This window comes from Enhydra lutris, unplaced genomic scaffold, assembly GCF_002288905.1.
Source record: "Enhydra lutris kenyoni isolate GAN:26980312 unplaced genomic scaffold, ASM228890v2 scaffoldscaffold13, whole genome shotgun sequence".
NCBI classification, from domain to species: Eukaryota; Metazoa; Chordata; class Mammalia; order Carnivora; family Mustelidae; genus Enhydra; species Enhydra lutris.
Window position 1 is genome coordinate 47,230,250 of NW_019154097.1, and position 14,538 is coordinate 47,244,787.

At 45.6% G+C, this 14,538-nt stretch overlaps 1 protein-coding gene across 1 annotated transcript in view; it reads right to left on the reverse strand.

Moving 5' to 3' along the window:
* LOC111146130 (serine/threonine/tyrosine interacting like 1) overlaps window positions 1-14,538 on the reverse strand; it is a 60,177-nt gene that overhangs the window by 12,750 nt on the left and 32,889 nt on the right. Inside the window, exons 6-8 of the mRNA XM_022501535.1 lie at window positions 12,971-13,116; window positions 3,721-3,818; window positions 1,999-2,111 (exon numbers count right to left, since the gene is read on the reverse strand). Coding sequence (XP_022357243.1) covers window positions 1,999-2,111; window positions 3,721-3,818; window positions 12,971-13,116 — 357 coding nt within the window. The remainder of the gene's footprint in view (window positions 1-1,998; window positions 2,112-3,720; window positions 3,819-12,970; window positions 13,117-14,538) is intronic.

Genomic DNA, 14,538 nt, shown 5'->3' on the forward strand with positions numbered 1-14,538 from the left:
GGGGGGGGGGGGGGGGGGGGGGGGGGGGGGGGGGGGGGGAGGCGTCATGAGCAGGTAACTCTCAGAAACGGGCAGCAGCCAGCTCACTGCCCGATTTTTCAGACGACAGGCCAGTGCTCCCCCTGCTGCCTTAGGGCTCCGTGGAAAGCCCAGATTCTGAAACTAACTGGGTCATGTGGCTTTGGATTCCAACTCTGCTACTCACAACTGTGGGGCCTTGGGCAAATTATTCAGCCTCTCTAGACCTCCTGCCAAACTGTTAATAACATGCTGTGGGGTCACTGGGTTTTCAACACACATGAAGTCCTCGCAAATGCACGTGGGAAGCCCTCTGCCAATGGTAGCTAGTGTAATGCCTCAGCAGTTGGTTTGTGTTTTTGTTCTTTTTTTTTTTCCCCTTCTGAAGATCTTTAAGGAACAAAGTTACTCCCAGTAGGTTAAAGGAGCTGAAAAAGGTTTCTCAAGGGCTCGCTGGCTCTGGGAGCCCATTCACCCTTATGCCAAAGCTTTGAAAGCCAAGGACAGGCATGGTGGCCCCGGGTGCCAGATTCCTCTCAGTTCACCCCTCAACTTCCCATTCCTGGTCTTGGTACCCCAAGGAATAGAGTAGGGACCATAAGCCCCAGGAAGCAGTATATTGCCCAAGAGTGGCTCACACTCCCCCCGGCTTTTTTTTTTTTGCCAGTCCCCTGGGCTCTGACCATCACTGCTGAGCTAACAACAGCCAGGGGCACAGTTGCCCCCAAAACCACAAAGACAACAGGAGGGGGGACCGTCTCTCTGGACCCCGGGTAGCAGCAGATTTGAGCCCCGGTCAACCTCTGTCAGCAATCCAGGGCATTGCTTGGTAGCAAGAAAACCTAACCGCCACCCAGGACTGACTCAGTCTGGAAAGGACCCAGGAAGGTCCCCGCGGCAGTCCTTCCTGCCCACAGATCCTTCTGTCACGAGTTCTCTAGATGGCGACTCAGGGCAGAACGCCCAGCAACAGGACTTTCCTGTACGTGAGGCAGAGTTTGCTGCCCCAGGATGGGAGCCCCTTGCTCCCAAGAGCAAGGACAATTTGGCCCTCAGGGGCCCAGGCACCTGTCCTCCCACTGACCACTGAGCCGGACAGCCACACCTGGACGGGCCTCAACCTCCCTCCTGGAGTCATGTGGGGGCCAGTAAAGGTCAGGGTGCGGGCCAACATGTGCCCTGTCACCAGGGGGGCCTGGCCGTCGCTGCTGGAGAACTCAGAGCAGGTGGGAGTCCTCTCTCTCTGTTCTCGCCCCAGCCAGCTCTGGAACCCACTAGCCACCAATTTCCCCAAAGAGCACAGGGGGCCAATATCCAAAACCATTGGCAATGGGCTTGACCATGGTCATTCTTTGACCCTCCCCTTCCTTCCAGCATAGCCCCAGGCATACAGGGGAGTTTGGGGGCCCCACCGAAGCCCTCTGAAGTCTGGCACAAGCTATGTCTCCCTTAGGGCCAGCCACCATCTCCTCGTGCCGTGGAAAGGCACTGCCCTCGGCGTCAGGAGCTCTGGTTCCATGGGGTTTGTGGTAACAGGTCTCTACCCTCCTTCTCCAGTCCAGATCAAGACCGTTGGAGCAGGTGCCCTTGGAGCCCTGCCAGGGTCATAGTTCTCCAGCTCCAACCAATAGCCAAAATGCACCTTCCTTGGAGAAGGCTGAATGGACCCTGGGAGACAGACAGACAGCAGTGGGGAACACGCAGATGGTGCTGCTGGCCGTGGCCTTGCCCAGCCTGAGTCCCCGGGCCTGTCCCCTACGCCAAGCCCCAGGCCCTAATGCAATAGCCTCAGCCTCTGGCCCAGACCTTGGGGACCTTGACCTTGGGTGTGCTATGCTGGGTAAAGCACTGGACTTGCAGTTCCCTTTCCAGATCCTTCTCCTCCCACCCTCCAGTTAGGGCCACCTTCCTCCCAGGTCCAGCTCTGACCCTGTCTGCTGGAGGGAGCTGCAGTCTGAGCCTTGACCAGGCAATGCATACCTTCAAGGTCTGCTCGTTCCAGTGCATGAGGAAGGCCAAGACGGCCACACAGCTGCGGTTGATGCCCAGGGTGGAAAAGACCAGGATGACCGAGCCAAGCTGGAGGTGAATTTCTGCAAGAGGAAAGAAAGGGGTGGGAGGACAGTGGGGGACTTGAATGTGAGTTGCTGACTTCAGTGAGCCCGAGGTCCAGAAGTGAGTTCAGACCCAGCACAGTATGGCCCAAGCTGGCCATGTCACCTCTCTGGGACACACTTTTGTCACCTGGCAAACAGGGACCCTCAGACCTCACTGGCAGTTCAAGAGAACCACACTGGGTGTTCAGCATGATCATGCAAAGGTCTTTTCTTGGCTCTCCAGGCTTCCAGCCCAGGAAGCTCCACTACCAGCTGGCCTCTTGGGCTGGGATGGACGAAGGGATGGTCCCTCCACACACACCCCCAACCCCAGCACTCGGGTACCGACAGAGGCGACGTGGCCTGGCCTAGGTGTGAATCCTGACCCTGCCACTCACAGGGTGTGGGGCCTGAGCATGGTACTCCAAGCCACTGTTCTGTCATCTAGAAACCGGGGGGTCAGTAGACTACCTACGAGACTCTGTGCTGTGCCCAGCCCAGCACCTGGCCCAGGGAGGTCAGCTATAATCACACTTAATGAAGCCCCTGAGGCTGTCTTGTCCAGGGGCGGGTTGGGGGGGGTTGCGGTGCGGAGGAAGGCCAAGCTGGCTTCCTAGGCTAGTCCAGTCACCCCCAAGAACCAGAGATAATCACAGACCATCAGCACTGGAGGAGGACCACGAGCTGATGAGCCAAGTGCCTCATCATATGGACAAGGAAACAGAGGCACAGAACAGTTAAGGGCTGGCCCAGAGCCACCCAGCAAGGCAGGGCTGGAGTTGGACCCTCTCTGCCACAGGGCTCTGCCACCCTGCGGCGGGACACGTGGCCAAGTCGCAACCTCAGATACTAGTCAAGTGATAGCTGAACCTCCTGGGCAGATAAGGGACATCCTCTTCCAGCCCCCCGAGGCGGCCAGGCGAGCCGGGGCTGACTGGGGTACAGCAGATAGTCCCGGGCCGGGGCCCTGGACCCGACTCGACCTCCCTCTCTCCAGCCACTGTGCTCTGGGGCAATCCTGAGGCCTGAATGACTGACAGTTCCACCTTCCATGAGCGGTCATGGCCAGGTGTGGTGGGAGAGCTAAAGGGGCACTGTGCACACACAGGGGGGATTGCGGAAATCAGAGCTGGGAGGGTTCCAGAGTTTTCCTTCCACCCTCCCCCCACCCGCAGACCAGACAGGAGGGCAGGGATGGAGCCCAGCCCCGAGCAGGCCTCCCTGAACGCCTGCACCCACAGTGGACCAACAGGTGCTCACTGCCCAAGAGGCTCGGCGAGGCCAGGACTGGGGCCTGGCCAGACCCTAGAGGGCCTAGCAGTCTAGCCAGGGCCACAACACGGGGCACTCAATGGGCAATGTGGAGCTCTTATTCAGCCCCACGTCCCCCGAGGTAAATGTGTGGCTGTCCACACTGCCGAAGGCTCCCGAGGGCCGAGCTTGTCCTGGGGCCTGGCCGCCCTGGCTGGACTGGTGCTGGGTCCTGCCCTTCCTCTCCTCAGTGCTGGCTGTCACCCTCAGGAACAGGCCTGTGGACAAGATGCCACAGCCCCCTCTGGTCCCTCGGCACAGGCCAGCCACTGCCTGGTCAGAGATCATTCCTTACCAAGGAAATGGCAGAGGTGCCGTAAAAAGGGGGCAATGTTGGCTTCTGGGGAATCTTCTATCTTGATGTGCAGAAGTTTGTCACCGTGGTCCACGAAACTAAACAGAAGGAAAGCCCAGGAAATCAGGCAGATTCGCACACAGCCCCCATCCCCACCAGAGTGAGCCTTGTGCACAGAGACAGGACCACATGGAAGGGATGCCGAGGATTAAGTAGGTGGGCAAGCGACGAGCTGTCTCAGAAACCGGCACCTGCCTCATGGGGGGTTCAGTTAGGTGAAGTCAGTTACTCCATGGAAAGCATTTGGCAATCTGCTTGGCACATAGTAACTGCTCAATAAATGTGACATCATTATTGTTAACCACTCATGGTGCTTCCTTAGAGTATGGTGCAGAAGGTCAAATGAGGATGGGAAGGAACCGGTAAAGAGCTTGGAGAATGAACCTGCTATGTTGAATGGAGAAAGCCAGGTAAGAGCAATGGAGAGTGTTGGGGTGGCGGGGGGCTGTCTGAGACAGGGTGGTCAGGGAAGGCTTTGAGCAGAGGCTTAAAGGAGGTGACGGAGCAAGCCAGGCAGCCGTCTGAGGAAAGAGGGTTCTGGGTAGGGGAGAACACAAGTGCGAAGGTGAGGAGAGACAGCATGTTTAATGGACTTGAGAAACAACAGAGAGGTAAGAGTGGCTAGAACTTCTGAACAAGAGGGAGAGAGGAGGGAGAGGAGGTATGTGGCAGGTTCTATGAGAGGAGGCCTACAAGGAGCCTGCAGAACATGTGGCACATAGTATGTGGGCAATGTTAGTTATGAAGACTGGTCTACTGGTGACATTGGGCAGCATGTAGACCACTGTAGCATTCAGAAAGCTGTAGCAGATTCAGAAACAAAAAGAGGCTGGTTTAGTTTCGGCAGATACAAGAACAATACCTATCTATCCATCTGTCTGTTCATCCTTTCCTCCCTATCTCTCACTCTCTCTCTCCCTCCCCCATCCATCCATCCATCCAACCATCCATCCATCCATCCAACCGTCCATCCGTCCATCCATCCAACCGTCCATCCAACCATCCATCCATCCATCCAACAGTCCAACCATCCGTCCGTCCATCCATCCATCCAACCAACCATCCATCCATCCATCCATCCATCCAACCGTCCGTCCATCCATCCATCCATCCATCCATCCATCCATCCATCCATCCGTCCATCTATTCATTCTTCCCTCAGACACTCAGTGCCTACTGTGTGCCAGAACTTGAGCTGGACCTTAATGGACAGAAGCTGAACCAAAGAGGGCTGGCATCTCCCAGCTTCAAGGAGTTCCCAGTCTAGTGGGGGAGGTAGACCTAGAAACAAATAGCCCCAATCCAACGGGCTAGGTTTGCAGATAAAGCCCTGCACATGATACTGGAGAGGAAGGGCAGGGAGAAGACGAGGAAGCTGGGGAAATCTTCACAAGGTAGGAGGCATCTAGGTGGAGAAGGTGGAAGGATTCAAGGTTACTATGTAAAAATCAACTGCATTTCTATACACTGGCAAGAAGCAGTCAGAAAGTGAAATTTTAAAAATACCATTAATGGGGCGCCTGGGTGGCTCAGTGGGTTAACCCGCTGCCTTCGGCTTGGGTCATGGTCTCAGGGTCCTGGGATCGAGCCCTGCATCGGGCTCTCTGCTCAGCGGGGAGCCTGCTTCCCCACCACCCCCCGCCGCCTGCCTCTCCATCTACTTGTGATCTCTCTCTGTCAAATAAATAAATAAAATCTTTAAAAAAAATAAAAATAAATAAAAATACCATTAATGACCACCTCAAAAACACCAAATACTTAGGAAAAAGCTGACACAAGATGCACAAGTTTTCCGTACCCCAGAAACTATAGAACATTTTCGAGAGAAATGAAAGAGCAGAGTAAATGGAGGGACAAACCGTGTTCATGATCGGGAAACTCAACGTGGGTAAGGATGTCAGTTCTCCCCAAATTGGCCTCTGGATTCAATTCTATCTGAGCAATATTTCAGCAAGGTCTTTGTAGAGACTGACAAGAGGATTCCAAAATGTATTGGACATGCAAAGGAGACAACTGTGAAAAAGAACAGAAGGAGAGGGCTAGCTCTCCCAGATTTTACAATTATAAAGCTATAGTAGACAAGAGTGCAGAACTGATTTAAAGAAAAACACAGACCAATGAAAGAGAATCAAGAATCCAGTTATATGACATGGATGGAACTAGAGGGCATTATGCTGAGCAAAATAAGTTAATCAGAGAAAGACAATTGTCATATGAATCTCCCTGATATGAGGAATTTGAGAGCAGGGCGGGAGGTTGTGGGGGGTAGGGTAGGGAAGGAAAAAATGAAACAAGATGGGATAGGGAGGGAGAAAAACCTAAGAGACTTTTAATCTCAGGAACAAACTGAGGGTTGCTGGGGGGTTGGGGGGAGGGATGGGTGGCTGGGTGATGGACCCTGGGGAGGGTATGTGCTCTGGTGAGTGCTGTGAATTGTGTAAGACTGATGATTCACAGACCTGTACTCCTGGGGCAAATAATACATTATATGTTAATTTAAACAATTTACTGATTAAAAAAACTCCAGTTATAATACCACACACACACACATATGGTCAACTGATTTTCAACAAAGATATCTAATCAGTCAACAGGAAAAGGATCTCTTTTTTTTCCCCCAATAATGGCCTCCATATGCAAAACAGTGAACTTTATTCTCCATCTGGCAGTATATGCAAGAATTATTTCAAAATGGATCACAAGTTGTTAAAGGTACAACCATAAAACTTTTAGCAAAAAAAATAGGATAAAATCCTTGTCGAAACTCAAGCCTCTATACAGGCATGTGTCTCCTAGGACTCCATTCTGCTCCATTGGTATACGCTTCTATCCTGTACAATATCACAACGACTTTCTTGTTGCCTAAGACTTGCTATCTGGTCAAGCAAGTTTCCTATTTGTTGTTCTTTGATATTCAGCTACTTTGACCCTTTGCATTTCCATATAAATTTTAGAATTACTCTAAAACCTACTGGACTCTTATGGGCAATACACAGAATCAATAGATCAATTGGACAAGAACCAAGATCTTTACAAAATGGAGCTTCTAATCCACACCCACAGTACATCCTCCGTTTATTCAGGTAATTTAAAATAATACCTTAGGGGTGACTGGGTGGCTCAGTGGGTTAAGCCTCTGCCTTCGGCTCAGGTCGTGATCTCAGGGTCCTGGGATTGAGCCCCACATTGGGCTCTCTGCTCAGCAGGGAGCCTGCTTCCCCCTGCCTCTCTGCCTATTTGTGATCTCTCTGTCAAATAAATAAATAAAATGTTTAAAAATAAAATAATATCTTCTGTGGGGCCCCTGGCTGGCTCAGTCAGTAGAATATGCAACTCTTGACCTCAGGGTTGTGAGTTCAAGCCCCACATTGGGTATTGAGGTTACTTAAAAAAAATTTTTTTAATAGGGCACCTGTGGCTCAGTCACTTAAGCATCTGCCTTCAGCTCAGGTAATGGGCCCAGGGTCCTGAGATCAAGCCCCGCATCGGGCTCCTTGTTCAGGGGGGAGCCTGCTTCTCCCTCTCCCTCTACCTGCTGCTCCCCCCCACCTGTACTCTCTCCCTCTTTCTCTGTCAAGTAAAAAAATAAAATCTTTTTTAAAAAATTGTTATAAAAATATAAAATAAAACCTCCTGTTTATTCAGGTAAAATCCTTTTTTAGGATTTTATTTATTTATTTGATCAGGGTGGGGGGTGGAGACATAGAGGGAGGGAACACAAGCAGGGGGAGTGGGAAGGGGAGAAGCAGGCTCCCCACAAAGCAGGGAGCCCTACTCAGGGCTCGATCCCAGGACCTTGGGATCGTGACCTCAGCCAAAGGCAGATACTTAACAACTGAGCCACCCAGGCACCCCTATTCAGGTAGCTTAATAATTCCCAGTCATGCTGTATAATTTTCTGGTGAGATCTTACACATCCTTAATCAGGTATAAGCCTAGGCACTTAATATTTTTATGCTATTGTATGTTTTTAAATGTTCAGTTTGTTTCTTGTTTGCGGAAAAACAATTGATGTTTGTATACTTCTGGAAGCCAGAAGACTTACTTAAGTCTAATAATCTCTCTGTAACTTGTTTCCGCTTCTCTGCTTATATAATTATATTGCCTGATTAATTTTTTTTCCTTTCAATTCCTATCTTCTTTTTGTCAAATTCACTAACCAGAACCTCTAATACGGTGTTAAATAGTGACAGCTCGGCATCTTTGCCTGGTTTCCAGACCCAGAGGGAAAATTTCCAATATTTTATCATTAAATGTGATGTTCGCTGTAGAGATTTTTATAGATTTTTTTTTCATTTGACCAAAATTCCCCTCGATTCCCAGTTTGCTTGGAGTTTTTCTTTAAATCGTGAATGTACAGTAAATATTAAATGCTTTCACTGCATCTATTGAAATAATCCTGACTTTTCCTTTATGTTATTGATATGGTTAACTACATGGACTGAAACACCCCTGTACCCTTGGAATAAACCCAATTTAGTGATCACGTATCAGCCTTCTCCTCTTGCTCTGTGGTCAGCGTGCTAATGTTTTGTGTAGGATTTTTACATCTCTGTGTATGAAGAAAATTAGTCTACAGTTATCCTGCATTATGTTGTCAGATTGTAAAATCAGAGTTATCCTAGTCTCGTAAAACAGGTGAAAATTATTCCTCTCCTTTATTCTCTAAAAAAGAAATTTAATATTGGCTTTATTTCCTCCTTAAACATTGGGTAAAATTCTTCACTGAAGCCTGAATTTTCTCTAGAAGAAATTTATTAGTTATCGATACTAATCAAATTTTCCATTTTGTAGGATGTCAGTTTTGATAGATTGTATTTTTTAAAAATTCATTCATCTAAATTTTCATACTTATAGTTAGGTTTTCATATATCCTAAGATCCTTTCAATGTTTATAGAATAAGTAGGGTCTCTTTTTATAAATGGCTATTTGTACCCTTTTTTTGCCAATGATTTATCAGATTTATTAGTTTTTTAAAAACTATTGTGACTTTCTTAATCCTCTCCATTTCATTGTTTCTATTTCAATAATCTGCTACTACTGTTCCTTTCTTCTTCATTATTTGGGTTAGTTTACTGTTCCTTTGGTCATTCCTTGAGATGATTAGCCCTGCTTTTTAATAGATGCATTTAAGGCTATACATTTTCCTTTACCCACAGCTTAACTGCACTCTACAAGTTTTGATACATTATATCTTTATTATTATGTAGTTGAAAATATTTCATCATTTCCATAATGAGTTCTTCTTTAACCTATGCTATTCAAAAATTTATTTCTAGGGGCACCTGGATGGCCCCAACTCCTGGTCTCAGCTCAGGTCTTGATCTCGGGGTTGTGAGTTCAAGCCCCACATTCACTCAAGCCCCACAGCCCTTCATGCTGGGCATGGAGCCTACTGAATAAATAAAAACAAAAATTTATTTCTAAGTTTCCAGTAATTTTCTGGTTATATTTTTAAATTATTGCTTTCTAACTCCTAATAAGCTTCCTAACTTCTAACCTTCTACGTTGAAAAACAACTGTATGTGATTTTAAATCTTCTGAAATTGGTGGAGTCTTACTTTATGGACCCTCATGCTGTCAAGTTTTATAAATGCTCCCTCCACGGAAACTTTTTTTTTAAAGATTTTATTTATCTGAGAGAGAACACGAGTGAGTGTGAGTGGGGGAAGGGAGAGAGGGAGAGAAGCAGACTCCCCACTGAGGGAGCCTGACCTGGGGCTTGATCCCATGACCACCACTGCACCATCCCCTCCCACGAGATTATGACGTGAACCAAAATCAAGAGTCGGACGCCCAACCTACTGAGCCACCCAGGCGTCCCCCTCCATGTAAACGTTTTTAAAAATACAGATTCAGCAGTTGCAGGATGCCATTTTTCTGTTTTTCTTCTGAAGATAATTTAAGTTTTTTTTTTTTCTTTTCTAGTCTGTTAATATGGTAAATTACATTGATTTCCTAACGTTGAACCAAAGAGACCTTCCTGGAAGAAATACATGGTCATGTATTTCTCTTTATATAATTTTGTTAAATTTGCTAAAATTTTTATCAAGAATTTTTATACCTAAAAAAAAAAAAAAAAAAAAAAAAAAGAATTTTTATACCTGTGTTCATGAGGTTTGTGGTTTTCCTTTATTATAAAGTCTTTGTCAGCTTCGGGTATCAGAGTAATGATGGTCTCACATAAGTGAATAGGAAAGTGTCCTCTCCTCTTTTATTTTCTCGAAGACTGTGTAGATCAGTATTATTTCTTCCTTAAATGTTCAGCTGAACTCACCAGCGAAGCTACATGGGCCTGGAGTCCTCATGGTGAAAAGGTTTTTAACTATGAATTCAATTCCTTTAACAGATAGGGGTCTATTCTATGATCCATTTCTTGTTAAGTGAGCATGGATAGCTTGAATCCTTCAAGGAATTGGTTCATTTAATTTAAATTTCAAACACACTGACAGAAAATCACTCATAACATTTCCTAATTATTTTTAAATTTTCAGTTAAAAGTTTTACTGAGATCACTGCAGATTCACTTACAGTTGTAAGAAATACAGAGAGATCCACTGTGCCCTTTGCCTACTTTCCCCAATGGTAACATTCTGCAAAACTGTAAGAGCACAACCAGGATAGTATGCTGATACAATCTATCAATTGTATTCAGATCTCCCCAGTTTTGCTTGTATTTTGTGCAAGTGTGCATGTGTGTTGTGTGTCTATGTGTGTGTGTGTGTTGTTTTCTACCTCACTTATTTCTGCTCTTATCATTATAATTTCCTTCCTTCCTCCTTCTTATGTTTTCTAATTTTTTTTTTTAAGTTGAAAGTTTAGGTCCTTGATTTGATTTGAAACTCTTTTTTTTTTTTTTAAAGATTTTATTTATTTATTTATTTGACAGAGATCACAAGTAGGCAGAGAGGCAGGCAGAGAGAGAGGAGGAAGCAGGCTCCCTGCTGAGCAGAGAGCCCGATGCGGGCCTCGATCCCAGGACCCTGAGATCATGACCTGAGCTGAAGGCAGAGGCTTAACCCACTGAGCCACCCAGGCGCCCTGAAACTCTTTTAATAGAGGCATGAAGACTATAAATTTCCCTCTATGCACTGCTTTAGCTGCACCCACAAATTTTGATATGTGGGGTTTTATTTTCATTCAGTTCAAAATACCTTCTAACTTCCCTTTTGGTTTCTTTGTGACCCATAGGCTACTTAGAAATGTATTGCTTAGTTTCCAAGCATTTGGGATTCTTCCCATATTTCTTGTTTGGTTTATTGGCTTCTAACTTAACTCCACTGTAGTCAGAGAGTATAATTTTTTATAACAAATTATTTTTCTTTTGATATTTGTTTTAATGCCCAGAATAGTATATCTTGTCAAAAAATATTCCATGTTCTCTTGAAAAGAACGTATCCTGTAGAACACATTCAAAGCCAGAAGAATGCTACTGTTATTGGGTGGAGTGTCCTATAATTGTCAGTTATGCAATTTTGCTCTTCTAGTCTTTGAAATTATGACCTATTTTCTGTGTATTGATAGAGAGATTGAAATCTGATTATAACTGTGGATTTCTCTAGAATCTACGGTCCAGATTAGTTGACCATCTTCCCATAATGAAATGACCCTCTTTATATCTAGTTGTATTCTTTGCTATGAAGTTCAGTTTATCTAATAATGGAGTCACTCCAAAAGTTGGGTTTTTTTTTTTTTTTAATTAGTCATAGCCTTAAGTATCTTTTTCCATTCATTTTAACCTATCTTCATTTTGTATTTAAAAAGTATGTTTCAGGGCACCTGGGTGGCTCAGTGGGTTAAAGCCTCTGCCTTCGGCTCAGGTCATGATCTCAGCGTCCTGGGATTGAGCCCCACATTGGGCTCTCTGCTCAGTAGGGAGCCTGCTTCCTCCTCTCTCTTTGCCTGACTCTCTGCCTACTTGTGATCTCTCTGTCAAATAAATAAATAAAATCTTAAAAAAAATAAAAATAAAAAAATAAAAAGTATGTTTCTGGGGCACCTCACTGGCTCAGTCAGAGGAGCATTCAATTCATGATCATAGGGTCATGGGTTCAAGCCCCACATTGGGTGCAGAGATTACTTAAATAAACTTTAAAAAAAGATAAAGTTTCTTGTAGATAGCCTACAACACCTCTGCCTTTAAATTGGGGGTATTTAGACCATTTTCACTTAGTGTGATCATTGACAATCATCTTGCTGTTTCTTTTCTATTGGCCTCATCTCTTCTTTGTTCCTTTTTTCCTGCCTTCTTTGGGATTTTTTTAAATTCCATTTTTTCTTTTTTTGTCTTATGAATTATAACTGTTTTATTTTTTGTTTTGTTCTAGCTTTTGGTAGTTACTTTAGAATTTCCAGAACACATCTTCAACTTTTTATCACCTTATACCACTTCGTGTAGAGTAAGACCCTTCCAAGGGTCTACTTCTATTCTCTCTTCCTGCCTAGGAAACTGTGGGCACACATACTACTTCTACACATGTCATAATCTCAAAATACATTGTTACTATTTTTTCTGTGCTCAATTAGGTTTTCTGTCGTATTTGTTTTTGTGTTTTAGAAGGTAGGGGGCAGAGACAGGGGGAGAGGGAGAATCTTAAGCAGGTTCCAGGCCCAGCACAAGCCTGACACGGGGCTTAAACTCATGAACCTGGGATCATGACCTGAACTAAAATCAAGAGTCAGATGCTTTAACCGACGGAGACACCCAGGTGCCCCATGTGATCAGTTATGTTTTGAAGAAATCTAACAGTGACAGCGAAAGTGTTTTACATTTACCTACATAATTATTTCTGGCGATAAACTTTATTTATGGTTTTTATCCAATTAGGAATTTGTTTATGAACCAGCAGTCTGTGGCAGTCTGCTATAGGAGCCCCAGTGGACTAAGGGGTCACTTCTCAGAGGCCCTGAGAAGTAGGGTAAATGGAATTCTCTGTACCATAATGGTAAACACCAGGAAAGCCCTCCTTTTGCTGAGATCTGAAGGGTAAGTAATGGGTCTCGAGGCAGAGGACGCCATGGCCAAGCCAGGAAAGACTACAAACCACGAACAGATGAAGGGAAGTACAGAGCCTATACTAGCGGATGCCGATTTCTAAGGCCCTTTCCGCTCTAGAAATGCATGGCACGAGGAATCTTATGTAAATGCTTAATTTAAAAAAAAAGAAAATCAATAGTATTTCTACTCACAATGGTCCCGTCTCCATGGAGACATTGACATGTGCTTTGATTTTCAAATCCTTCTGAATTTTCGGGTCGCAGGCTTGCCTGAAATTGCCCAGGTAGATCTTGCCTGGAATTATTTCAGCAGGGTAGGGCTGAAAGGCATCCAGTTCCTGAGGGAAAGGAAGGAGAGAGGCTGCTGTACAGAATACGTGTGCTGTAGGCCATAGGATAAGATATTCTTTCCCCAGGGAAGAAACGGTTTTTGTTTTCTGTTGTTGGATTCTTTTTGTTTTCTGTCTCTTGAAATGTGGCTCGGTGTTAGAAAGATAATCTAGAATAATGAATGAGTCTGACTGGCAAGAGGAGTTAGAAGGCTAACAGTCATTGGATGGGGCCACTAAGCCACGGGACAGCACGCTGCATCTGAACACGGGCACCCCACTTACCCCCCATGGCACCTGTGGGCACTTTTCTGGGTGCACAAAGATTGGCATCCGATACCCCTCGATGCAGAAGTGCATAAATCCAAGGTATATCCATTAGGGGGAAAGGGGAGGGTGGGAAGCCTTGTATTATTACATTTTTAAAAAAGATTTTATTTATTTATTTGACAGACAGAGATCACAAGTAGGCAGAGAGGCAGGCGGGGAGGGGGGGGAAGCAGGCTCCCTGCTGAGCAGAGAACCCGATGCAGGGCTCGATCCCAGGTCCCTGAAATCATGACCTAAGCCGAAGGCAGAGGCTTTAACCCACTGAGCCACCCAGGCGCGCCTATTATTACGTATTATAATTATATTCTATTATCATTGAAGGGACAGCCCCTTTATTATATAATTATATATATTAATGACATAATTGTACTATATTTCTGGAGGCCACCAGAATTTTAACACCTTCTTAAAAGAAAAAAAAACCACTGAAACTACACAGAGAGCCTATGTGTCATTAGGAAATGAATTCTGGCGAGTTCTGACGTGGGCAGGTAGGGAGGACAGGACACCACCTAATGGGAGCTCACTGGAATCCCAGGTCCAAAGTTATGATATGAAAAATTGGGGTTTCTTTGAAAAACAAAGACTTGATGAGAAAAACTAATCCTACATTCCTCCAAAGTGTGTCCTAGGAAACAGTGGTCCCTTCCGAGGCACTCTGGGAAAAAAGGGTTTAGAGGATCAAAGACATATGGGGAACAGTACCTAGGATATCCCTGTCTCAGAAATTCACAGTGCACATAACCAAGGAAAGGTAGGAGAAGGAAAAAGCAGTAAAAAAAAAAAAAAAAATCCACTAACCACAGCCACTGTGGAAAACAGTATGGAGTCTTTTCAAAAACTTAAAAATAGAACTACCAAATGGTCCAGCCATGCCACTTCTTGGGACATATCCAAAGGAAAGGAAATCACGGCGTTGAGTACCTCCCGTACTCCTTCCAGCATTACTCATAGCAGCCAAGACACAGGAACAACCTCAGTGTCCACGGACAGATGAACAGATAAAGAAAACACGGCCTGTGTCCAGAATGGGATATTACTCAGGTGTGAGAAAGAAGGATCTCCCGCCATTCCTGACAACGTGGGTGGGCCCTGAGGGCA